General features: G+C 33.1%; 2 protein-coding genes across 2 annotated transcripts in view; one reads left to right on the top strand and one right to left on the bottom strand.

Moving 5' to 3' along the window:
* Positions 1 to 4112: 4112 nt before the first annotated feature.
* Positions 4113 to 20297, top strand: LOC106066955 (sorting nexin-6-like). Its single transcript, XM_056025024.1, has 15 exons — positions 4113 to 4191; positions 4293 to 4343; positions 11391 to 11492; positions 11926 to 12036; positions 12134 to 12255; positions 13391 to 13514; positions 13627 to 13722; positions 13999 to 14104; positions 14366 to 14441; positions 15328 to 15367; positions 15664 to 15846; positions 15951 to 16014; positions 16137 to 16222; positions 16617 to 16703; positions 18100 to 20297. Exons 1-14 carry the CDS (start codon positions 4186 to 4188, stop codon positions 16671 to 16673), a joined length of 1224 nt encoding a protein of 407 aa, XP_055880999.1. The 5' UTR covers positions 4113 to 4185; the 3' UTR covers positions 16674 to 16703; positions 18100 to 20297.
* Positions 19715 to 26774, bottom strand: part of LOC106071217 (coiled-coil domain-containing protein 175-like) — a 23526-nt gene continuing 16466 nt past the window's right edge. Inside the window, exons 17-24 of the mRNA XM_056025019.1 lie at positions 26490 to 26621; positions 26111 to 26249; positions 24940 to 25019; positions 23677 to 23829; positions 23394 to 23496; positions 22606 to 22649; positions 21280 to 21435; positions 19715 to 20588 (exon numbers count right to left, since the gene is read on the bottom strand). Of these exons, the coding sequence (XP_055880994.1) occupies positions 20559 to 20588; positions 21280 to 21435; positions 22606 to 22649; positions 23394 to 23496; positions 23677 to 23829; positions 24940 to 25019; positions 26111 to 26249; positions 26490 to 26621 (837 nt within the window). The 3' untranslated portion in view covers positions 19715 to 20558. The remainder of the gene's footprint in view (positions 20589 to 21279; positions 21436 to 22605; positions 22650 to 23393; positions 23497 to 23676; positions 23830 to 24939; positions 25020 to 26110; positions 26250 to 26489; positions 26622 to 26774) is intronic.

Here is a 26774-nt window from a genome sequence, read left to right as displayed (position 1 = left end):
ACGGCTCGATAGACCCCTAGTTTTGTGTTTGTGGTGATACCACATTAAAGGAATGGGTTGCCTGAGTCAGCCAGGAAAACAAATGACTTAGCATATTTTAAGTCACAGATCAACATGCATGACTAGATTGACACGTGAAATGCGTAGGACCTAATTTTTTTTTTTTGGAAGAAACGTCTGTAATCTATAAGTAATACCGAAAAGTTTGAAACTGATTAAGGATGCTATTGTAGTGTTTATAGTTTTCAGACTACATACATGTATAAATAGAATACATTATATAAGCCTACGAAAGCATACATCAGTTCTCGATACGTTATCAAAATTTATATATTTTGAATAGAATTAGGCTTACACCTATGATAAAACACACGGGCGTAGACGAGAGGGGAGGAGTTCAAACCATCACTGGCCTCAGATCTCATTGTCTGAAAGGGAAACTTTACTTACTTCGTCAGTGCAGCCAACTTAAGCAAACTATAGTCACCAAATTTCATGAGGGTAGCCAAAATGGGTTTTGTGGTTTCCCTCCCCCCCCCCCCCACTCCAATACAAAACTAAAGCATTTTACCATTTTCTACCAGTCGCTGGACTCCAGTGAATAGAAGATTTAGTTTTTGTTGTTTTTTTTTTTAGCGGAAGAGTAGCAGGCTAATTGCACTGTAGATACCTCAAAATATGCATTTTTTAAAGCTTAAAATAACGGAAATAATGCTTGGATCCCACTTGGGGAGCTTACAGCGCTCCCCCAGACTCCCTAGCTGTCCCTTGGCGATGTGTACTGCCTTTCACTAATTATAGGAAGAGAGTATTTTAGGGTAGAAGAAACTTTAAAAGAATGAAAGATAAGAATGTAATGAAGATTAATTACATATACACACACTAATATATATATAAATTGAGGAGGGGGTTTAAAATCCCCCCACACACCGAAAATATATGACATGCCATTTGTGGGCCGGTTTATATGGTAATGCCCGGGCCGATTTTGATACCCAGTCCGCCCCTGAAGAGACCCGAACAAGACACTGGTCACAAACCCTCCTATAGAACAAAAACTATACGGAGAACAGCCCAATCTGGAAACCACTGCGCAGTTCATCTTAGATCTGAACCTTCCGACATGTAAACTGAGAACGAAGAAAAAGAAGATTAAGTAAATTAATTTGTAGTCAACATTTCCAATTCATTAGCTTGTCTTTGTTCATGTGTGTACAATGCGATGATTTTATTGAGAAATTTTAATCTTAGTTTGATGATCCTCGCACCACTTGATGACCCTCGCACCACTTGATGCCCCGTGCGGCCGCACCACTCGCACATATATATACATATTGTATTGTAATAACCCTGACATGCGCACCGCCATCCAAGCTATAGGCCTATATATATATATATATATATATATATATATATATATATATATATATATATATATATATATATATATATATATATATATAAATTGGCGGGGGGGGGAGGGAGGGGGGAGAAATCCCCCACATACCCACACCGAAAAAAAAAATCCTGGCTACGCCCATCCTATATATGATCTAGAATTCTAGATGTATTTTATACTATATACTGTAACTCTATCACATTATTTATTAATCATTAACTAAGTTCAACGATTTCAAAATCAATTTAGGCCTATGCCTATAATATAGGTCTATGTGTATTTTAAGCGTTTTACTTGTATAAGTTTTCTGCTTTCTAAATTACAACCACGACTAAATTAACACAATAACACTTGGATACGTTTTTCAAGGAACTGTCGTATTTTATAAGATAAGATAATCTGCGATGATTTAATAAAAGTTTATATCTACAGTCTTATACAGATCTAAATATCTAGATCTCTTATAGATCTCTAAAGACCGGTCTATCATTAGATATATCTAGACTAGTATGAATGGTGTAGATCAGGGGTCTCAAACTCATATCAGCATGTGGGCCACAGTGGAAAGTAACAATCAGTCAGAGGGCCACACCACGAAAAGAGAATGTTTTTTCATTAAATTTTACAAACACTACTGTCACTGCAGTTAAATGCTAAAATAATTTTTTTATATAATTATTAATTACATTTATTGTAGTTTATACATGCACAGGCAGTTTAGTTTACTAAAATAAGTTGACGTTGCCTCTGTCACTAATAAAAAAAAAAAAAGCAGAAACTGTAGTTTCCCCCCCCCCCCCACCAAAAAAAAAAAAACTATAATTACTAGGCCTACTGCAGATGGCTCGTCACTCATGTTTCTATCCACTCAGCTGAGAGCGTTTGGCAGAGACCAGACCATCGACGTTAGGCCTGAAGTCGCGTGTAGTGGCAAGCCGCAAGGTAGCTCTCAGATGCTCATCAGTTAATCTTGATCGTAATGCTGTTTTGTTGATCTTCATTCTGGAGAAAAACTGTTCGCAAACGTACGTACCCCCCAAACATCGCAAGAATTCTATCAGCTGCGCAAAATAAGTTTGGAAAGTTCTCTCTGGGATGAAACTGGTAGAAATCTGGAACATCAGCGTATTTTTGCTTCAGAACAGTGTCATACTGCAGGTCCAGTAGTTCAATCTGGACTTCCACTGGAACGTTTTTCACGTCAACGGAATGGCAACAAGGAAAAACTGTGGTTCGAGAGCAGTGAATTGCTGAAAGCGGTGTTCAAAATCTTCAAGTAGTCTGAAGAGGATGTCTACGTAGTCTTTTAGGCGCTGTGGTTCAACCGTTATGCTCTGTAGAAAAGAGAAATGAGCCAGGTTTCCATTTACCAGCTGAGTGGCCCACAAAGTCAGCTTGCATTTGAATGAATCAAATATCACGGTAATCAGCTGCATTGTGCCCTGTAGTTGTGAATTGATTGCATTGAGATGTTGCGTGATGTCAGTAAGAAAAGCAAGATCCGACAAAAACATTGGGTCACTGAGCTGAGGTATGTCTCTGCCTTTCATTGCCATGAACAATGCTATTTCCCGTCTCAGTTCAAAAAATCTCTGCAGCACTTTTCCACGACTCAACCATCTGACTTCCGTATGATAAAGCAACTCTCCGTATTCCGTTTCTAAATCAGCTAGAAATGACACAAACTGTCTGTGGTTGAGACCCCGTGCACGTATAAAGTTCACCGTCTTCACGACAACATCCATCACGTTCTTCGTTTGTAGACTTTTGCCACAGAGTGCTTCTCGGTGCAGAATGCAGTGTATGACTGCAAAAGGTCCCGCCAAGCTGAGCTGATACCGTTTCTCTACCATTAATCCAACAACACCAACCTTCTCTGAACACATTGCTGGTGCACCATCCGTAGCCACTTCAACTAGTTTTTCCCACGTAGACCACACACCTGTCAATACAAGCTTCCAGTTCTTGAAACACGTCGCGTCCAGTCGTCGTTCCTTTCATGGCTAGTAAGTCCAATAGCTCTTCAACAATGTTCAAGTTTTCGTTGACCCCACGAATGAATACGGCACAGTATGCGGTGTCTGTTACGCCAGTAGACTCGTCCAGTGCAACGGAATATGCTACAAAGTCTTTTGCAGCGGCAATCAGTTGCTGTTGAACATTTGTCGCTGACTCGGTGATCCTGCTTGCAACTGTGTTCGCAGACAAACGTATGCCTTCGAAGAGTTTCTTTTTCTCGGGGCAGATAATTTCACACGCCTGTAACATACACTCTTTTACAAACTGGCCTTCAGTGAATGGTCGTAATGCCTTTGCTATCATCTCGCTAACAAGAAAGCTTGCTTTCACGGAATCTTGACACATGTACCCCATCTTTCCCCATCTCCCTTTCTTTCTCCTGTTTCGCTAGCCGCGCGGCCAAACGGTCGGAGCAGTGATATAATGGTGGCCAGATTCTAGCCGCTATCGGCCAGCGGTAAGAATCAGGCTACCGTTCACCCAGCTGAAAGCCTAAGCGGTCGGTGGGCGACAGTGACACCTCATTTACTGATTTGTGCAGTTGTAAATCATTTCACGGCTTATATGTTGTCATTGTAAATTTTATCTAATTTTTTTAAAATTCGCGGACGTGGTAGCGGGCCACACAAAATAGTTTGTGGCCCGCGGGCCACTGTTTGAGACCCCTGGTGTAGATTGTAGATCTATCAATCAAATGGATCAAACTATGAGAGTAGTTCCCCTTGGAAGTCACGTGAGAAAGCATAAATAAAAAAAAAAGTGCAGCCATGATGGTGGGTGGACTCTAGGAAATACAATTTAATTCGTTTGATTTTTGTTTTATTTTCAAACGGTGCTTGATAACAATTAATTAAATGATTTATGTTATTTACAGGATGGAATCGATGACAGCCCTGACCTCCTGGCAGAGGAGCAGGATAATAAGGTAGGATGAGTCCTCTGTTTCAGTTTGAGGCTGAGGTGACGAGTTACTGAGTAAAACTGTAAAACAGTAAAAGTAAAACTGAGTTAGTCACACTCACAGTCACAGTTATTTCATATTTGACTTAAGTTAAAGTCTTATTCTTATTTATTAATAAGTTATTAATAAGACTTAGATATCTAGATCTAGAATCTAAATGAAAGTAAAAAATTTAAAAGATATTTATAAGTGATTTTATAAGACAATAATAAGTGTGTTTGTTAATAATGTCAATGTTATTATTATTATTTATTATTATATTAGCCTCTAGTCTATAGATCAAACTAATCTAAGAATAGTAATATTCTATGTAGTTAGTTATACACGTAAATATATTGATCTAGAATTAGATCTAGAATCTAGATCTAGTCTAGGTCCACATTTTGAATTTAATAAACCATTTGATTTGATTTAATTGTCATTGTAAACTAGCTTTCACTTTAGATTTAGACTTAACTTAGGCATTGTAAACCTTAAACTAGATTTAGACTAGACTCCTTTAAAAACTAAAATCAAGAACAGTCATCATGAAATTGCTCTGGCTATTTATCCTAATAATCACCAAATGCACACTAGCTGAACACAGAACTAGATCTACCTTTGTCAACACTAAACTTAAAAAGGAAACAACAGTCATAATCAATCATCACACTTTAGAACAATGCAACTTCAAAAATAACCTAACATACACATCTATAACATTAAAGAAGATTACCCATCACAAATGGAAGTTCTCAATCAGACACAGCAGAAATAAATACCTATCACTGTTAATATTAATGGCAGGAGATGTAGAGTCAAATCCAGGGCCTAGATCTAAAGATAGATGCAACATCTGCAAAAAAATATGCACCCTGAAACAGAAAGCCATTCAATGTGACACCTGCAATGAATGGTACCATGCATCATGTCTCCATATGAATACACCTGTGTATTATGCCTTAGGCAACAAAGACGCATCATGGCACTGTGTACCGTGTGGGTTACCTCAGTTTACATCAGGACTGTTTGATTCCTTTGATGCGGACACTTCTAACCCATACAACATCCTAAACACCATCCCGAACCAAACTCACCAACCACTAGCCAGATCCACTCCTGTTAAACCTAAATCTACTAAAATTAATACAACAGCCTCACTAAACAAACCTACTAAAGAAGTAATACCAAAATACCTTAAAACCTTAGTTATAAATTTTCAAAGCATTAGGAACAAAACAGCAGACTTAGAAATTTTATTAGAATGTGAGAAACCAGACATAATTGCAGGAACAGAAACTTGGCTGCATCCTGAAATTTATAATGCAGAAATTTTCAATAGTAATTATGAAATTTTTAGAAAAGATAGGGCTGATAATCATGGAGGAGTTCTTTTAGCAATAAAAAACACTCTTATAGCAGAAGAAATTACCTTACCTAACTCAAAAAATGTAGAATCAACATTTTGTAAAATTAATACCACCTCAACATCCCTAATAATAGGCAGCATTTACAGACCACCAAATTCTAGTTTAGAATACATGCAGGAACTATGTAATCAGATTACTACACTTAAAGAGACAAATAAAAATGCAGTTTTTTGGATTATGGGTGATTTCAACCTACCTGATATAAATTGGAAAACACTAACCATAGATAAACACCAAAACCTTAAGGACATAAATGAGCTTTTCATAGAAACTTTACACAACCTAAGTTTAGATCAAATCATTAAAAAGCCAACTAGATTAAACAACACATTAGATCTCTTCTTAACCAACAGACCTGGATTAGTAGTTGATTATGAAATTATCCCTGGTCTATCAGACCATGAGATCATAAAAATACACAGTCAGATAAAAGCAGTAGCCAATACAAAACCCAAAAGAAAAATCTTACTCTGGAATAAATGTAACCTAACACAACTACACCAAGCTGCACTAAACTTTCAACAAACATTCTTATTAGAAAAAGACATTAACCAACCAGTCGATGACCTCTGGAATTTCATTAAAAACCATCTTAAAAGCATAATAGAAAATCATATACCAACTAAATACACATCAAACAAAATAAATAAATGCTGGTTTAATAATAGACTAAAGAAGCTTTGTAAACAGAAGGAAAACCTCTATAGAAAATTTAAAGAAACTAATGCAGAAAGAGTTTACAAAAAGTATATAAAAATTAAACACTTAACCCAAAAAGTAAGCAGACAGCTGCAGAGTGAATACATAAACAATGTAATATCTAAAGATAACAACAAAAACCTATGGTCATACATTAAGTCTAAGAAAATGGAAACAACAGGCGTAGCGCCATTAAAAGATGAACATAACATAATACATAATGATAATGAAACTAAAGCAAACATTCTAAACAAATACTTTGCATCAGCATTCTCAGCCCCAGGAGACAAAGACATATTACTGAATTTGAACCAAGTAGACAACATAGAAGATATAGTAGTACAAGAAAATGGAATTCAAAAACTATTAGCCAACACCAAACCAAATAAAGCTTCTGGACCTGATGGTATTCCAGCTAGATTACTCAAAGAACTAAGTAATGAGCTAGCCCCAGTGTTCAAAATACTCTTTCAGGCTTCACTTAACCAGGGCAGAGTACCAAAGGACTGGAAAGAAGCTAATGTCACCCCCCTATTTAAAAAAGGAGAAAAATCTGACCCAGGGAACTACAGACCAGTATCACTTACCAGCATCACATGTAAAATCCTAGAACACATAATATGTAGCAACATCATAAACCACTTAGACAAACATAATGTCCTCACACCATACCAACATGGCTTTAGGAAATATAGATCATGTGAAACACAACTAATAGGACTAATTGATGATTTTTCAAAAGGTTTAGATAATAGTGAACAAATAGATGCTATCTTACTAGATTTTTCTAAGGCTTTTGACAAAGTTCACCACCATAGTTTGCTTAAAAAATTAAAATATTTCGGCATTAATGGTCCACTGCATCAGTGGATTAAAGACTTTCTGATAGGGAGAGAACAAACTGTAATAATAAATGGCTCTAAATCAACACCGATAACAGTAAACTCAGGTGTACCTCAAGGTACAGTCTTGGGTCCACTACTATTTTTAATTTACATAAATGATTTACCAAATTGCATTAGTTCAGGAACAAAAGTCAGATTATTTGCAGACGATTGCATAATATATAGAACAATAAAAACAACACAAGACACAGATATTTTACAAAGAGAATTAGATGAATTACAGAAATGGGAATCAAATTGGAGCATGTCTTTCCACACAGAAAAATGTCAGTTGTTAAGAGTAACAAAAAAACTAAAACAAATTAATTCCACTTATCTTATTCATGGCAAACCAGTATCACAGACTAAAAACGCAAAATACCTAGGTGTTATAATAAATGAAAAACTATCATGGAATCCACATATTGATGAAACTACAAAAAAATCAAACAAAGCATTAGGATTTATTAAAAGAAATTTCTATAAATCAAATAAGAACATAAAACTAAAATGTTACTTAACCTTGGTTAGGCCAATAATAGAATATGCATCCTCCGTTTGGGACCCCTCAACTCAAGAAAACATTAAGAAACTGGAACAGACACAAAATAGAGCAGTGAGATTCATAACAAACGAATATTCACATTTGACTAGAGTAACACCTTTAGTAAAATCACTAAATTTAGAAAGCCTTCAGGACAGAAGGCTCAAAAGTAAAGTAGCAATCATACATAAAACACTGAACCATAATCTTCAAATACAAAAACAAAATTTAATAAAATACTCTGAAAGACACAAAGATAAAGGCACATTCCTCGTCCCATATGCTAGGACAAATTTGTACAAATACTCCTTCTTCCCTAGTGCTATTAGAGCATGGAATGGGTTGCCTGAGCTAGCCAGGAAAACCAGTGACTTGGCAGAATTTAAGTCATTGGTTAATATGCATGACTAAATGCATGACGCGTAGGACGTAATCATCTTCTTTTTTGAAGTAACGTCTGTATTATATAAGATAAGAAGATAAGATAAGTTAGTAAGTATAGTGACTATAGAGTCTATTATGATTTAATATTATGTCCTTTCATCGGACACCTCACTGTAAACTGTATTTTTATTAATTGATGCATGCCGCATCTTAGATTTAAAAAACCAGTGTTTTAGTGGATAGCATAAATAATATGATCATCAATGAATCTATGTAAACTATGTACACACCCGCCATCTTGGAAACAAATAGCTGATACATAACAAACCGCCATGAGCCCATTAACACACAGACAAAGCGAAACAAACAAGGCCGTAGAGGAGGAGTTTGAGTCAAAAGGAGGAAAAGAAGACAAAGTCAAAGGGTCTAAATGCCTCCTATTGTCTTTGGCAATGTTAGATCACTAAATAACAAAATGGACGAACTTGATTGTTGCTGCAGACATTTCTACCATGAAAGCTCGCTAATCTGTCTCGCTGAAACATAGCTAAATGAAATTATTCCTGATGCATCAGTAGATGCGTTTTTTTTGGATCAGACAGAACAGCAGATAGTGGCAAAACAAGAGGAAGAGGACTGGCCATTTATGTCAATAAACAGTATTGTTGTGTCAACAATATTTCAATCAAAACTAAAGTGTGTATGGCCAATATTGAACTACTAGATCTATGTAACAATCTCAGGCTATACTACCTGCCGTCATACTTGTGCATATACCACCCACAGCCAACACAGAGAAAGCAACAAAACAAATATACTAGACATTGTACATATGATTGGGACAAAAAGTTGTCATGCTGCCTGACTAGTTATGGGAGATTTCAATCATCTTTCGTTAGCTCAACACTTAATACTCAATATGTTAATTGTCCCACAAGGCACAATAAAACCTTGGACATGTGTTATAGCGACATAAAAATGGCCTACACATCTCAATCGTTATTTCCCCTCGGAGAGTCGGACCACACGATGATCCATCTTACACCCAAACCGGTTTTAAAAACAACAAAACCCAAAGTACAGTCCATCCAGTCATGGTCTGACGACGCTGATTTACAGCTACAAAGTTGTCTGGAGCAAACAGATTTGGGACATGTTTGTAAACAACTGCCCAGACAGATGAACTTACCACGACTGTTAATTTGTACATCCAGTTCTGTGAAAACATGATTGTAACAAAGAAGAAAATTAAAACATTCAGTAATAATAGACCCTGGATGACCAACATTAAAAATAACATTCTGTCGTCATCAAGAAGTACATAGAAGTCTATTTATAAAGCGCTGGTTATGAGTGTGTATGTGTTTTTCGTGTGTGAATGTCGTTCGTATGTGCATCTATATTGTTATTGTACAGTAGTTACTCTGAGGTTGTCAATTGTAGTCAAACCAACTTTCCATTTGATTGGATCAATAAAAGTTATCTTATCTCTATCTTTATTTTGATGGTTATTACAGAAATACGGTGTGGTTTGTGGTAGCACGATGCGCAAGACATTTTTCTAACTTTTTTTTTTTACTATCATTTAGATCTAGAATATCTCCCTAGTTTTGTATTCCTATGCAAAATCATTTATTATTATCATAACGAGCATGATCATATATATTGATCTAGATTTAGGCGATAATGTGCACACTGGTATGAAAAGCGTTCTTTTTTAACCTCTTATACATGAATGGGGGTGATTTCAGTAATAAGGCTGTTGTATAGCCCCATGATGCATGATTAGCCAAGCAAGACTTACATATTATTATTATTATTGTCTTATTATTATTTAAATAATAAATGTGTATATTAGTAGATCTATGTCATAGATCTAAATTGAAAGATGATGAAAAGTGCTTTCCAAGAAGTTTCAAGAACACCAAATTTATGACATCATGATGCATTGTTGGTTCAAAAGTTTTTAAGTTTGTGTAAAGCACCCATCTTGTAGTGGAAGATGGCAGGTAGGGTTTAAGTTGAAACAAAATGACAGTCTAGAGCGCATATCGCGGGTCAACATGACCACCAAGCAGCCATTCATACACAAAGAGTTGTTTGAATATAATATTGTTGTAACTCGGCTCCCTTGCCACACTGCATGTGCATGAGAGCACCATTGAACACATGAGAAGACATATTTAGACAAGAAGGAGGACTGTTGTGAGCTGGAAAAAAGTCTGGGGAGTCTGAACAGTCTGGTGCTGAGTGCTGTCCTGTGTGATACTAGGAAACTGTTTGGGAGACCTGGAGTGACACTGGGAAGTGTGTCGGTGGTCTTTTCTGTGTTCTGGTATGAAGTAGGACTCTTAGAACTTAAGACATATTACTCCCTGTGACTTTATAGCAGAAGTCCAAGTCGAACTAGTAACTATTACTATTTGTTGATGCTTATAATAAATAAATGTAATACATCATTTACTGTTGCCGACCTGTCTTTCGTTGAGTGCCTGCCTTAGGTTTACAACAATATTTTATAGACTCTACACATCTAGTTTTAACCTATGTCAGTACTAGATTTAGTGTTGGTAGTAGATCTATAATTTTAGGGTTAGTAGCACAGTAGATCAGGATGCCTGATCTGAACAAATATGTTAAAATAAAATTGGAAATTGAATTGTCCTGACATCATGCAAACTGCAGACCTTCCAACAAAATACATTGCCAAGCTGCTATGTAAGATGAGGTGTCTCAGGTGAATACAGCTTACATTCATTGAGATGTCCATATCATAAAGGAATCTAATTGATGAGTTATGTTACCTATTTAACCCTATTCCTGCATGCACTACCCAGAGATTTTCACCATATTCAATTCATCATACATACATACATAAAGTATCTATCATTCAATGTTACAGAACTTAGATTGATTATTGAAAAAATAATCTTTCTATCTCAAGAGGGCTCAATAAAATAGCAGCTGGCTGGTTTGAATAACTAGATGCTTTAAATTGTTAAAATGATGTTCTTTGGTTTGAGAGCAATGATAAACATTTTGAAAAAGGAAATAAGTAATATTTCAAAATAATTAATCATTATAATTTCAGACTCGATCTGATACAGTGGACCTGACAGACACTTCTCTATTGGTGGACATTTCAGATGCTTTGAGTGAACGCGAGAAAGTCAAATTCACTGTTCATACCAAGGTATGTTAAGGATAGTCTAGATCTATTTAAGACATCTTTTTTAAATGGACAATATTTTTTGCAAAACTCTTCTAGAGGATAACTTTCTGCCTTTGATTTAATCATGTTTAAAAAAAAAAAATATTTGAATATTTGCTAAAAAAAAAAAAAAAAAAAGAAATGGTATTCTAGCCTCAGTTAGTATAATATAAGAGCTTTGATTGCATTGGTGGTACTATTTCTTAAGCAGGTATAGATTATTTAGGTGATTACATATAAACCTAGATTGATAGCTAAGCAATTTCAGTTCTCAAGGATGTATGAAAGTTATTACAATTATGACAGCATCTTATTATGTCAACTCTAGCTGTTTTAGTTGTCTGCAACTAATTATATGTATTTTCCTCTTATTGTTTCATATATTTATAAATGTATATTCCTGTTTTTCCCTCAGACCACACTCCAGCAGTTTAAAAATTCAGAAATGTCTGTCGTGAGACAACATGAGGAGTTTGTCTGGCTACATGATCGGTTTGTTGAAAATGAGGAATATGCTGGCATTATTGTAAGTTAGCAGATTCTTTTTACTTTTGGAACTAAATAGATTCCTGGCAATGTTTTATAAATTTAAATTTGTGATGTGCTGTACTTTTTATTGGCAGATTCCGCCAGCACCGCCAAAGCCTGACTTTGATGCTTCAAGAGAGAAACTACAAAGATTAGGTGAAGGTGAGGGTACAATGACCAAGGAAGAGTTTACAAAAATGAAACAGGAACTTGAGGCGTATGTATGAATTTTTTTTCAAATGTCTTCATTACTATGTACACTTTTATCTATAGTTTGCAGGCTTATGTTTGTTATATAATTATTTCTTTTATAATGACAATATTGGTTGAGGAAATTGGAGACTAGAATACAATGTAATGAATGTCTGAGATTTTCCAAAAATAAAAAAAACACCATCAAGTATATGAAATATGACTTGATTTTTCCCCACCCTAATTTTATTTTTAACCATTTAGCAGTTGTCAGAAACTACCAATTTTTGATAGAAAAAAAAACTAACAAGCTCATAAAATTCTTTTTATACTAGAGAAGGATGGACCTAGTGATTAGCATCAAGTCATAAATAGGTCTACAGAGTTCAGAAACATTAAAATATCACGCCAGGTTTAGTTGCAGTCCAATCTCCAGTTTGACTTAATCCAACATAATCAATACTGGATCTAGCATTGATTAATTCTTCACTTTCACTACGATCCGTCTCTAAATCCCTTACCCAACCATTATTTCCATATTCTGTAGCTGAAACATTAATATTCTCATTAAGATCTTATTCGTATAACGTTTTAACATAACACAAAACTTTTTAGAATATACATTTAAAAATTTGTATCATTATGCTATACTTAAGTATTCAACCCCCTTTCTCCTGAAAAAAAAAGTTTAATAATTGTGGCCAAATCATGAATGCATATTGCGAGCTATGGATGGCTGCTTGTTTGTTTGATACGTGCTCTGAACTGTTGTCTTGATGGTCCATTGTTTTAACCCTGCCTGCTGTAAAACATTTAAAACACACAAACTATGAGGCATCAGATTCCTACCTGAGACCCGAGATATTGGCATTCTCCCCCACCCCAATACATTATAGTTGAGGTGTGTGACATGCACAGTTTGACATCAGTTTTCTAGACTAAGAAGGAAAAACTACTTTCAGGATCATTAACATAATCTATGTTTAATTCTCCCTTAACATACCTTATTAATTTTAAGTCATTGAGTTCACACTGAGTTCAGGGGGGAGAGAATACTATATTCATTTTCCAGTTTAATATTATGTACTCAAGCAATTGTTTTAATGTTGTTTTTTATTGACTCAAACAGGAATCTTTCTTTTTTTTTTTTTATCTAATAGAGAATATCTGGCCACTTTCAAAAAGACTGTTGCCATGCATGAAGTATTCTTACAGAGATTAGCTGCTCACCCAGTTTTACGGCATGATGTTAATTTTGAAGTGTTTCTCCAGTATGCAGGAGATGTAAGTCTAAGAACTAGAGTGTAATTGATTTTCTTGCTTACTACATAGGCAGTGAACAGATTGTGAAGATTGTTTGCAATGTCAAACTGTTAATAACTCTTGTTTGTTTCAGATGAGCTGTAGAGGTAAAAACAAGAAAGAAAAACTGGGTGGCTTCTTTAAAAGTATTACCAAGACTGCAGATGAGGTCCTTATATCTGGGCAGAAAGTAAATCTTTTCAACTTTTTGTGTTCTAAAGTAGTGTTTTAATGTAAACATTTTAATCTTTTTAATTTTAAAAAAAAATATATTTTTCATGTAGCATCCAATTACAGTGTTATTGTAAATCTTCCACAAGAATTTTTAATTAACTGATGTTAAGTTTTACTATTTTGTTTCTCTTAGCATCAACATATAATGAAATGATCTCTATATGAACGTATGTATGTATAAATTCTTACTTGAAAACATTTATTGTATTTTATTTTTTTCCATTTTGTTTAGGATGTTGATGAATTTTTTGAGTCCGAGAAAGTATTTCTAATTGAGTATCATAACAAAATCAAAGATGCAACTAGTAAAGCTGATAAAATGACTAAAGTTCATAAAAGTAAGTTGCCTACATTTAATTTAGGTAGCTAAATAGCCCATCTCAACAAACAGTATTATTACATATCCCCCCCCCAAAACACACACACACAATCACACTTCAGTTTACTGTGACAAATTTATTATTTCTAATTTAGAACAGCAGCCTACTTGTAGATGTAGATCTAGTCTTTCTAAATTGTTCTACACATACAGCTTAGTGCATATCTTAATTGAATTAGTTCTTTATTATTATCAATATATTTTTTTTGTTGTATTACAGATGTTTCAGATTCCTATATCCAGATATCAACAGGTTTAGTGCAATTAGCCACAATAGAGAACACAGAGTTAGACAAGTGAGAAAGATTTTTGTTTTTAATTTAAACAAAAAAATTATTCTTTAATGTAGCTCACATAGACTTATATATTATATCTAAACTGGAAACCTATTCTTAGCCTCGATTGATTGATTTACAGACCTATATATATAAATATTTTTATGTACATAACTCTTTCAAGCTCTAAGGGAAGTCGCCCCAATCAATCCTTTCAGTCTTAGATAAGTAATCATCTTTAGTTTTCAAAGTTTAGAAGTAATGCAAAATCATTTCTTGGATTTTCTTTAGAATGGGCTAATTAATCAAAGAACTATTTATTCTCGCTAATATATGAAACAAAGATATTTCCTGTTAGTTTCCATTGAGATCATGTTTCAAAAATCCTATATCTAAGTAATTCATGTCTGTTATTTTAATCATCTTATGTACATTTAAATAGATTGATTACCTAGATCTTTCTAGATTATGTATCTAAAAATTGCAAAATAATAATTATGAGACAAGAGTACTCTTATTTTTGATGTTCAATTACTAGATCTAGATGTAAAAATTAAATTATATGTTACATAGGTTAGTGTTGAAAAAAACTTTACTTCTTATAACTACTTTACAAAATAAAGCCTTGTTTCAACTTTAAAAAAAAAATTTTGCAACATTTTTTGTAGATCTCCATGTCCAGTCTAGATACAATATATATATAAGTCAATGGTAGCTCGTTTATATTTTGAATTAAAAAAAAAATTCTTCTGGTAAGAATTATGTAGAGTTTAGTTGTTGTTTTAATCATGAAATACAAAATGAAACACTTTTCTTTTTATTAGTTAGTATTGCTAGGAGTAACAATTGGAAAGGCTTGTTTTATTTCTCTACAGCTACCATTTACATTGTTTTTGTATTTCCTCAGAGTGTTCAGTAAAGTGGCTGAAGCTTTAGAGAAAGCTCGTGTAAGTTTATTTGTTAGTTTACATTTTAATTTGGTGGTTTGTCTTTTATTTTCCTTGTGCACATAGAGATTTAATGTAATTTTGTCTTTCAATTTTAAATGGGGATTTTTTTCAATACTCTCTATAGTACCATTTATTGTTGCATCATAAAAAATGTATCAGAAAATATTTAGAAATTAAATTGACAGTTGTTTGGTGCTTGGTAGTTGGCCATTGAAACGACTCAGCTAATGGATTTAATTTTATTGTTTATCTTTATATTTGTTAAACTGTCATTTTGAATGTTTATTTCATAGAAATTAGAAGGCCGTGTTGCCTCTGATGAAGACTTAAAACTAAGTGACACATTGCGTTACTACATGCGTGATTCGATGGCTGCCAAGGACCTGCTGTACCGGCGAATGAGAGCTCTGGTGGACTATGAGAATGCCAATAAAGCCTTAGAGAAAGCTAGAACAAAAAACAAAGAAGTTGCTGCTGTAGGTATCAGTTTCAGTGCTCTGTGTTTTTGATGGACTTTTTTGTTTTAATAATGTATTTTTTTGTAAAACAATACAATTTCTTTAATTGATATCTTTATCAGGCAGAAAAGACACAAGACTTGTGCTGTAAAAAATTTGAAAAGATTTCAGAAGTAGCTAAAAAAGGTAAGTTTAAATTATGGTTTATATCTCTATAATTTTAACAAAGCTCAGATTATAAATTAAATCTCTGACCAATAATTTTGTTTAAAAACTTTATAATGTTTTTTTTTTGTTTTTAAATCCAGAAATTCAAGAGTTTAAAACAAGGAGAATAGCCTATTTTAGAAAGCATCTGGTTGAATTAGTGGAGCTAGAAATTAAACATGGCAAAGTAAGTCTTTGAAAACTTTTTACTAAATCTAAACTTGTTCAATGTTCAATATCTGCTAATGACCTTATTTTAAGTAATTAATTTACCAGTTTTGAAAGATTATTTAATACATTTATTTCATACATTTGAATTCTTTTTTTTTATATATACATATTTTATACAAAGTGGTCCGTTAAAATGCAAATCTACATGACAACTTTGTTTTAATCTATTAATCCTGTTATTTCATTGTACTTCTTATATTTCTTATTGCCCAAAACATTAGTCTGTATTTTGAATTCAAATTTAAATTTGGTAGCGTTTAATGCTTGATATTAACACCCATATATGTTTGCATATCTCATGAAAGTCAAATGTTTTCTGTTTATTGTAATATATCATGACTTTGTTTCAGGCTCAGGTACAACTGCTTAAAAACTGTATAACAGCACTGCAGGAAAAAGAGGAATAGACTGTGAACACTAGATGACATAGACTACTGGTAGGTGATGATTGGCACAGCATGTACATAATTGTAAATAAAACAGAGCTTGAACATTAACCACATTTGTATGTTGGCTAAATGTGAAGAAACTTGTCAAGTTAAAATCTTAATTGTCTTCTTTCCTATTTCTTATTATCCTACCATCCATCCATCCCAGTGGCGCTACAGCCCATGGAGGGCTCTGTCCTGCTTCAACACATCCTTCCATTTAGATCTCCTGGGCCTTTCGTCTCCATGCCCTAACCCCAAGCTGTTGCAGATATGCCTCCACATCATCAATCCATCGCATTCGGGGTCTGCCTTTTGGTTTTTGTCTGTATACAATTTTCACTCCACTATTATCTGAAATTCTTTCAAGGTGCCCTGCCCAACTGTTCTTTTTTATTTCAGTCACTACCGGTGGGTCTTAATACAATTGAAATATCTCATGTTTAGTGCGTGTCCTCCACCCTGTTTCATCTTGTATAGCACCATAGATTTTCCCTAAGAATTTTTCGTTCCCAAGTATTTAGTATATTTTCGGTTGTCTTTGTCAGTGTCCAGGTCTCACTTGCTTGCATTGCTGCTGGTCTTATTATGGTTTTATATATTATTATCCTCCTTTCAGTAGTTATAAAATATAAATTATCCTTCCTCCAGTTCTACTTTGTTGAAGGGAAACTCCGATGGTTTTTCTAATTTGAGTTAATGACATATTTAAATTGTGTAAACATTGTAACATTTTACCATTTTTCATTTAAATATATTTAATAAATTAGACAGTAAATTCTTGACATCTTAAAAAAAAAACAGTGTTCTTAGAGATTTTGTTTTTAGGTTAGTCATAAGTCATTTCCATCAACAATACTTAAAGTGAATCTAGATTTAACCAATTATATCCCTTTACTCTTACAGTAGCTGTTAGGCTTAGTGACTGCCTAGTCCATAGCTTTGGTACAGTTATATATATATATATAAAGATCCTAAAGCATTAGGATAACCAACATCCTAAACGTTTTCATTTAAACAAATAAATAGATTGTGTGTCTGACTGATTCTAACAACTGGTCAGTGTAAGGCTACCTTAAGCTATGTGTGGTTGGTCATGATAAGACAACCAAGAGATAGTGTTTGGGTGTGTCGAGTGGTTAAGCAAGAAAATACACACTGCCATGGAGTTTCCCTTTAATTTAAAAACTGATATAAATTTCCCCTCCTTCTGTAGTACTTTGATAGTTAAACAAATAGATATCCTCTCTCCAGTCTATATTTCAACATATAAAAGTTTGTGTCTTTCACCGAATGTATTTATCCTCATTTTTGTATGCTGTCCAATTTGTTTTGTAACTGCCATTGATATTAGCAAATTGTTTTCTTGACATTCAGTTAATATTCCTTTTTAACTGTTTTTCAGTTGCATACAAAAAATATTCACTTAAATTTGCAGTGAAATACAAACAAAAAAAGTTGAATCAACTTTTCCCCTTTATTTGTGTGTCAGTACCTAAACAAATGTTGAGGAGGAAGAACCAGTGATGATGATGATGCTGCAAGAATTGATTTTTATGTATTTGTGCATATTCATGTCTGTGCCTAAACTACGCTCAGTGGATATTGGTTTTAGTTGGATAATTGGAAAATCTACAATTAAGTATTACTTATTACAATTACAGTTTATGAATATTAGTTGGCTTCAAACGGTATACTTGTGTGAAAAAAAATAATTCTAAACATAAAGCATTTTTGTATGCTCCCCCCACCCTTTTTTTTTCTTCTTACAAATTTGTTAAACAAATTTGTAAGCATTCTGCACTTATACACTATACAAAAGAGATTCATATATATATATATATCCTTCTGGTTCCACCTTCTTCTTTACCCAATGATAAATTCAGTTCTATCCTTTTGTATGTGATTAATTATTTTTTTGATGGAGGTTTCTAGAATTACAAGCTCTATCTTGAGTTTTGTATATTTTGTCTCTAGACTCTGGATAGCTTGTTCATCTTTACATTCCAGGAATACTTCCGTGTTTTAATTAATATCAACTTGTAGCTGATTAGTTTTTAAGAATTATCTTTAAATTTAAATTATTAGGGTTTTATTTCATGTCAGAATAATGGATGCCCATGTGTGTGTTTTTTGTTATGAAAGTTTGAAAGTGAATTGGATGTGATGCTAGACTGCTTATTTTCTTATGAACAAAATATTTATTTGTATTGTTATAAGATTTTAGCATGTTGTCAATTTTTTAATGATCATATTTTGTAACTTATTTCTGTTTTTTTTTTTTAAAACTGGACTGGTGGGGGCTTTTTTTTTTTTTTAAACCTAAAATAAGGACACAACAAACAGTTCTTAATTCTGTTTCCTGCTTGCTATTTTATCACATCACTTGCACCTTGTTTAGATCTCATTATGCAAATCTTTTTTTTTTCTTCAAATCTTTACTAGTCTTGATTGTAAAAATTAAAATTGTTTTTTTTTCCTTTGAGTTCTGAAGCTGTATTCAATATAAGGTACAAGGCTGCACAGATTGTCTCTAAAACTGTTTTGAACACATTGTTGGATCTTATCATTTTGAAATAATACAAGCTAAGGCAATTTTAGTCTAACAATTACTTTCATTTTTTTTTTTTTTTCAAAAGTAATTTTTTAACAAATTTTTTTTTTGCTTTTGTTCATTACCACCAATGAGTTCGTCCTAGACAATGAAATGTTGAAGTGATGCTGTTTAGGCCTTTGTCATTGCCATCTAATTGTAACTTTGAAGCACAATTCTTTGTTCCAAAAAGTCATTGTTTTTGTATACTGTTATACAATGTTTTCCAAGACATGTTTCCCAGTTAGTAGGGCTGTAAATACTGTCCTGAATGGCTGTGTAATAGCATTGCAAGTTGTATCTTTGATTCAACTCTTAGTGTCTATTTATTGTTTCACATTATGGAGAGCTTGCACACTATTTATTATTTCAATTCTTATAGTCATTACACTCAGTTGTCTATTTAGAGTGCAAGAATTTTCTTTCAGTCTTACAATGACCAAGTATATTAATATGTTTTAAAAAGTCACACAAGTGTAAATGTACACAAAAACTCAAGAAATTACAATTTTCACAAAGTTTTTACTTTTCTCAGTTGTGGTTTAATATTTTAGAAAGAACATTTAATATACTAGTTTTTTGCCGCATCACCATATTGATTTGAAGAGGAAAACCATATGTAATTATGTACTTTAGAGATTACTGAAGTAACTGTTACAAATCAAAAAAATTAAAACACACCCAAGAGGAGGTAAAAATATGAAATCAATTTTAATCAATAACTCAATAGAATAAATTAATATACTGAAGAAGTAAATCAATTTTGAAGCTTTTTAAAGTTTTGTCCTTGAAAAAATTTAGTTGTATGGTTTATATGGTCATTACGGATGGTCAAATATTTCTAATGGTAGACAACTTGTGATAAAATGTCTGCATTTGATTGTTCCATTTTGATACTTAGTAACATTACAATGTTCATGTGTAATTATTTTTATTTACATAAAACTATTGCTCCAATTAGTTCATGATTTCAACCATTACAATTGATAATAAAATGTGTTGAGATTTGACTTCAAATCATTTTACTTGCTTTCTTTAAAAATAATTTGAAATTCAGCTGCTTTAAGAGTATTGCTACATACAAACTGTATTAAAAATAAACCAATGAAAACCATAGAAACTACTAAAAAAAAAACAATGAACTGCAGCCAATAGTTGTCAATACGTTTTTAAAGCTTTATTTCAGTGCTTTAAGGTTAGTACTTGTCAAGTTTTTACACAGATATTCCACTTGGAAATAAAGAACTGTTTCTCTCCTGCGATGGCTGTAGTTACTTGCCTGATATTGAATTAGATTTTTGCTGGAAATAGATGTTAAAATTGTGTACAGTCTTAGATTTCTAATTTGAAATGTGTGGAACAGAATAAAAAAAAAACAAGATGAAGTAGGAGTTAACTAGTGTTGCTCAGTAGGGACTGAATCAAAAGTCAGCATTGGACAATGTTATCCCTTCAGAAAAAAACTAAATCTATGAAGGTAGAAATACCAACAAAACAAAAAGTAATTTGATCATGAAATGTAATAATTAAATCATATGCTAATCTGACTGAAATGTTTTCTGTCATAATTGGTTTCCAAATGAGAGCAAACCTGGGATGTCTGTGTACTTGCATTTGAAAGACATCTTGCATTTGAAAAATGTCTTTCAAATGCGTTCAAGTCACATTTTTTACAGTATGACCCTGTTGACAACCAAAGGTATAGGACCCGGCACTTTTAATACCACACACTGATAAAGTACCATGAAATTAGTATAAAAGCAAGGTGTACTGACTACAAATAAAATACAGAAGAAGACTGATTTCAAATTCCAGTCTAAAATAGAAAGTTGACCTTGATGTGTGAGTTGACTTTCAAGAAAGTGTCAGTTTACTCCAGGGAAGTGTCTGTTAATGAGGCTTCAACATTTAAAAATAGTGTAAGAATATTTGTTATCAGTTATACATTTGTGAAATGGCTAAGCATACAAGTTGTTTCCCTGAGTTACTCACCCTTGGTCTGACTATTGTATCTAAAAATTCTGACAGGCTCTCAAGTTCTGTTTGCAACTGTTGAGTGATTTGATCAATCTGATGTTCTCGCTTTTCACTCCTTTGTAAAATGTGATTAAATGAATTCACTGTGGCCTGGCTCTGAGTTGCAAAAAGCTGAAATGGGAAAAAAAATGTACATTTCAACAAAGGATACTTTACCCTCCTCAACATATTTACCAATGATTCAGGAGATCACTAGATAGAGGGATAGGAAATAATTGAGAGCCTCAATTCTCTTAAAATTGATGTAGATTTATTTTTGTAATTATTAAAACAGATAAAGGGAGATAATCTCTAAAATACTTTCCAAAGGTGAAATTTAAAAAAAAAAGGAACTTGTTTATAGCATTTAATAAATGAAACATTTTAACAAGCTTTTATCCAGGCTAGTTTTAAGCTAGTTGTTATTACCAAGCTTTCATTAACTTACTCCGTCTGGTCAAAATCTTGTATACATTATTTCTCCCACTTATACTGGATAACTTATTCTTGGATCAAGTTGAAACTTTGCACAATTATTCATTGTAGATAGCGGCACCAATATCAGGCACCAATATCAATCAAATACATTACACCATTAGTACTAAATCAGCAATGGTCAACCAGTGCAATAATCACAATAATGTAGAGAATTTGGTGGTTCATTAAAAATTCAAACTAACAAAAGCATAATAAAACCTTCTAGTTTTACAAGTACTTGATTAGCTCAGTGGCAAAAAATGTTGGCCTCCCATCATAGAAGCTCAAACTTGAATTCAGACTTAAGCAACTTCTTTTAAATTGCTTTTGAAAAGGCAGCATGGAACCCTTCTCCCAGATAGTGCAATGAATTTGCTATAAGCATGAAATTGGCAATAACAAATTTTCATCCAGAATAAAAGTCTAATAAAATTACAAAAAGAGGACACTGACTTGACAAATTCTAATAGTACTCTCAGCTTGCAGTCATAAAGGTAAGGTCTACTGATGTAACTAAACAGTTTATCCTTTTTTACAACAAACCTATATGGTGTTGCATATGTATTTGGATAAATTTTGAGTCATTAAAAAAATTAATTACATGATTGATTAAAAATAATTGAAGCAATTTCACTTGATTTAAGTTGGATTTTTTAAATAGCTTTTTTTAAAATATTTAACTCGTTCTTACCTAGTTGTGAGTTAGTTGTTCTTACCTAGGTGTAAAGAAACAGATGACCTTAACATCATCTGCCCTATAGACCATATGGTCTGAAAGGGGAACTTTACTTTTACTTTACCTAGTTGTGAGTTAGTTGTTCTTACCTGTTGCAATAGAACATCATCTTGCCACTTTTGATTGAGTTCACCTAGAAAAAGAGACTGAATTATTTAATGGTATAAAAAAAATAATACAGTAATAACTACTAAATACTAAACCATGTCAGCTGTATTGCAACACAAAGTTTAAATACAATTTTTGGTGATCTAAATATTTTTTTTTATTAATGAATGTAACAAAACAGTTTTCTTTCATTATGTCCCAGAAGCTGAACCTTTCCATCTTGAAGGACCTCATATGGTCGAAAAGATCACCAACAGAATCAATGTAGGTGTGACTAACACCTTCCCAATCCACTTCATATGCTCTACTCATATGCTCTCTTAGTGTGAGTCAGGGCTATTTTATGATACTTGCCCTACACAGTTAAGCCTTTTCTGTGTCACTTTCCCCCAGCAAGGCTATCTGTATATCCAGCAGCAGTGCTTATACCAATAAGTCTACATAGATACATATGTGCTGTTGAAGTGGCATTTAATATAACAGACTAAGCTGACCTAAGTCATTTATAGTAAAATCAAAGTAGTGGTCCTAACACCCTGCTTTTTGAACAACTTTTGCCCCTAAGTTTCTAAGTTGCACTAAAGACACACAAGCTGCTCTTCTTGTTTTACTGTTAAGTATAACTGATTCATGATCCACAGCATCACAAGCTCCGGTGCAAGGCAAAGTTACAACAATATGATAAAGGTTAATTTGTAAATCTCTCAGGACAGACACATGTTGGTAGGTGTCCAACTATTAAAATTCAATGAAAGTAATTTTATCTTACTTTTTAATTTCATCAAATCCTTTTCAGCTTCATCTTTCTTTTCCAAATTCTCTACAACTTTACATTTTAATTCAGCTAAATCTTGTTCTAAATTGGTGCAAGCCTAAAGCAAAAGAAATAATCTATAAATCAATAGTGTCAACAAGCAAAAGTTCAAAAAATGTATAAAATCTAGAAACACTAATTGAATTAAGACATAAATAAATTAGTTACGTTATTCTTATTATTTAGCAGTAAAGGCATGATTATTTTAATCAAAAATTTTAAAATACTCTGTACTAACATTTTCTAATTTTTGGTTTTCTTCCATGACAATTTTTATCTGGCAGCCAACAAGGTATATTTGATGTTCCAGGTTTTTGGTATCTTCTCCTTGCTTCTTTAACTGCATCAGTGCAAGGGAGTGATTGCTTTTCATATTCTTGAGTAAACTTTCCTAATGTGAAAACAAAAAGATAGTAGTAAGTATTCACCTTTTTAAAAATCATGATTCCAATTTTATAGAAAAATGGGGGAAAAGGAGGAAAAAGTGATTAAATACAGCGTCGTCTGCATCTATTGTAAAAATGATAATATATAATAATAAAATTTATCAATTTTATATATAGGCCTAAATACTTTTAAATGTGGTAACTTATATGCTCTAATAGACATGGCTTCCCATGGATCAGAAGCATAAAAAAAAAAACATTTTGATGTAAACAGATTCAAGATTAATTGAGTCAAATTTGATTGGTTTAAATATTTCTAAAAAAGAAATTACATGACATGATCCAATAGACATATATGAGTCTGTCTAAAAATCTATTCAAAAATTTTGCCATGTTCCCAGACAACTGCGCTAATTATGAAAAAGTAATGAAGCTTTAAAAAAATAAGACAAAGGAATGAGAACAAAGTCAGTCAATTAATTGTAATCTCAACCTATATGATTGCAGCTCTTTCTAAACAATATTTTTTAATTTGAATCTCTGCACTTGGAGCATAAAACATTTGTTTGGAATGTATATCGTAATCAATATAAAGTTTAAGTCACCATTTCATTATCAAGTTTTGCGTCTTCTTTGAACCTGATTGAACATTAATTTGTGTGAGAGACTCTAAGTCATGCATTCTACTATCTTATTCCTTCCAAGTCATAACAATTGCATAAATTATAAAACTGTGAATAGCTTAGAAATTCAGTGCACACACATATACATATTAAAGTTCACCTAAAAATCTAGCATAGATTGTTCAGTCAACAAAAATGTATTCAAGAGGCAAAAATAGTTCATTATTTCATTTCTCCTATTTAGGTTTGATCTAAAGCACACCACAGTTATGTCAATGTCCATTTAATGCAATCATAATTAATTCTTTAAATGGAATAAGAGTGGTCACTAATACTTTTTAGTTTCAAAACTAATTTGAAAAGAACAAACTTCTATGATGCAGGAATAATAAGCATAAGCCCCCCCCCCCTTTCCCTTTTCCCAAACTTACTTTAAAGTAAAGGCAACTAACAAAAGTTATAAAGTAAGTACAAAAATGTATTTCTATTTACCTGTGGTAGCTTCAGGTCCTCTTTAGCTTTAGTTGCTCTTTTGATCATATCTTCAAGACCTAACTTTTTATTTTTCAACACTGAAGAATATCATGAATTAATATTGTGTGGTTAAAAAAAAGTCTTGTTCAGAATACTATGACAAGGTATTTGCTTAGAAGAGTGTGTTAATTTTTTTTTTTTTAGATATTTGTGAGAGGATTGTGCTAGGTTTAGGTAAGAATTAAAACTTTCAATTACGGCAAGGGTTAGATTAATATTTCTTTTGTTTGGCATGTTTCCGGTGTTATTTCAGAATTGAAGATTATTACATCCTAACCCAAACTTTCAGGATTGCAGTGAGCAGGGTTTGAACCCAGTACCACCAAGTAGACAGTCCAGAGAGCATATCACTAGATCAGATTTATGTAAGTTTTAGGGTTAGCAATGGAGTTAGGCTTAGGTTTAGTAAAAAAGTTAGATGTTATAGTTGGTTTACATTCAGGTTTTTACAAATCTCATTCATATTTATGCAATTTTGTTAAATAGACCATTAATTTTCTAATAAATTAGAGCCAGAATGGCAGTGGATGGTGGAATGCAGACATAATTGGAATATGAAGAAATTCACAGTAGTTGTGCAGCATTTGGCCACTTATTGCTGGCCCAGGATTGGAGGATTTGCAACATTTATGTGGAACGACCAAATTGTAGTAATTTTTTATGCCACTTTGGAACTTCAGACAGGACTTGGGGTGAAGAACTTCTTACTAATGGTCAAAGAGATTTTGGGGGGCCTTGCCATTCTGATTGCCCAAAATAAACATTGTTGAAGGTGGCAGGCAGCACTTAAACACCTTGACCTGATGATGATAGTTGAAATGCATAACATGTCATTAAAAAAATTTCCTTGTGAAAAAAGACAAAATAAAAACTCAGAAAAACACAAAGATAAAGGCACATTTCCATAGGCTAGGACAAATTTGTACAAATGCTTCTTCTTTCCCTGGTGCTATTAGAGCATGGAATGTGTTGCCTGAATCAGAGAGGAAAAACCAACAACTTGGCAGAGTTTAAGTCACTGATTAACATGCATGACTAGATTAACACAGAGACACCTGTAGGACGTAATCATCTTCTCTTTTGAAGTAACGTCTGTAATTTAAAATGTATAAGATAAGAATGAACTCACCAACAATACTTTTTTTGACTTGGTCATATTCATCACTCCTTCTCTGAGTGAACTCTTCCAATTCATGAAACTTTGGAGTCATTTCTGAAACTTTGTCCTTCTTCTGGAGCAAGTCTGTTTCCATTTCTTGCACTTCAGTCTTAGTTTGACCAAAAACAAATGATTGGGTAGATATGACATGTTGGAATATAAAAACAATTAAAACCTTCTTACATAGAGACATTTGAAAGTTTTGTCCTAGCTGTTCCTCTCCCGTTAATGGTCTACCAATTTTAGCAAACAATATATGATCATCCACTAATGACTCTAACATTTTGCCTTTGAATTTAGTACAATATGTATTTAAATAATTTGGACAATTATTAAACAAAAGCAGTACCTCATATTTATGTATTTTTTCATGAAGAGTATTTATTGTAGAGGTTGTGTCCCTTAGCCTCTCATTAAAATGTCCATGCAATGTCTGTATAGCATCTTCATCTTGAACTATCTCTTTCTGAAGCTGAACACCCTGCAAAATATACACACAAAATGACAATCTTAAAATCTTTCTCAGTCAATATTCGTGTATGTGTATTTCTTCACTGTTTGAGATACTAAATATATTCAATGTTTTGGAGAGATAGGCAAATTATTTCAATAGACAATCATTATAAAGATTGAG

This window comes from Biomphalaria glabrata, chromosome 3 (genome assembly GCF_947242115.1).
Source record: "Biomphalaria glabrata chromosome 3, xgBioGlab47.1, whole genome shotgun sequence".
Taxonomy (NCBI): Eukaryota; Metazoa; Mollusca; class Gastropoda; family Planorbidae; genus Biomphalaria; species Biomphalaria glabrata.
This window is presented reverse-complemented; position numbering and strand designations above follow the sequence as displayed.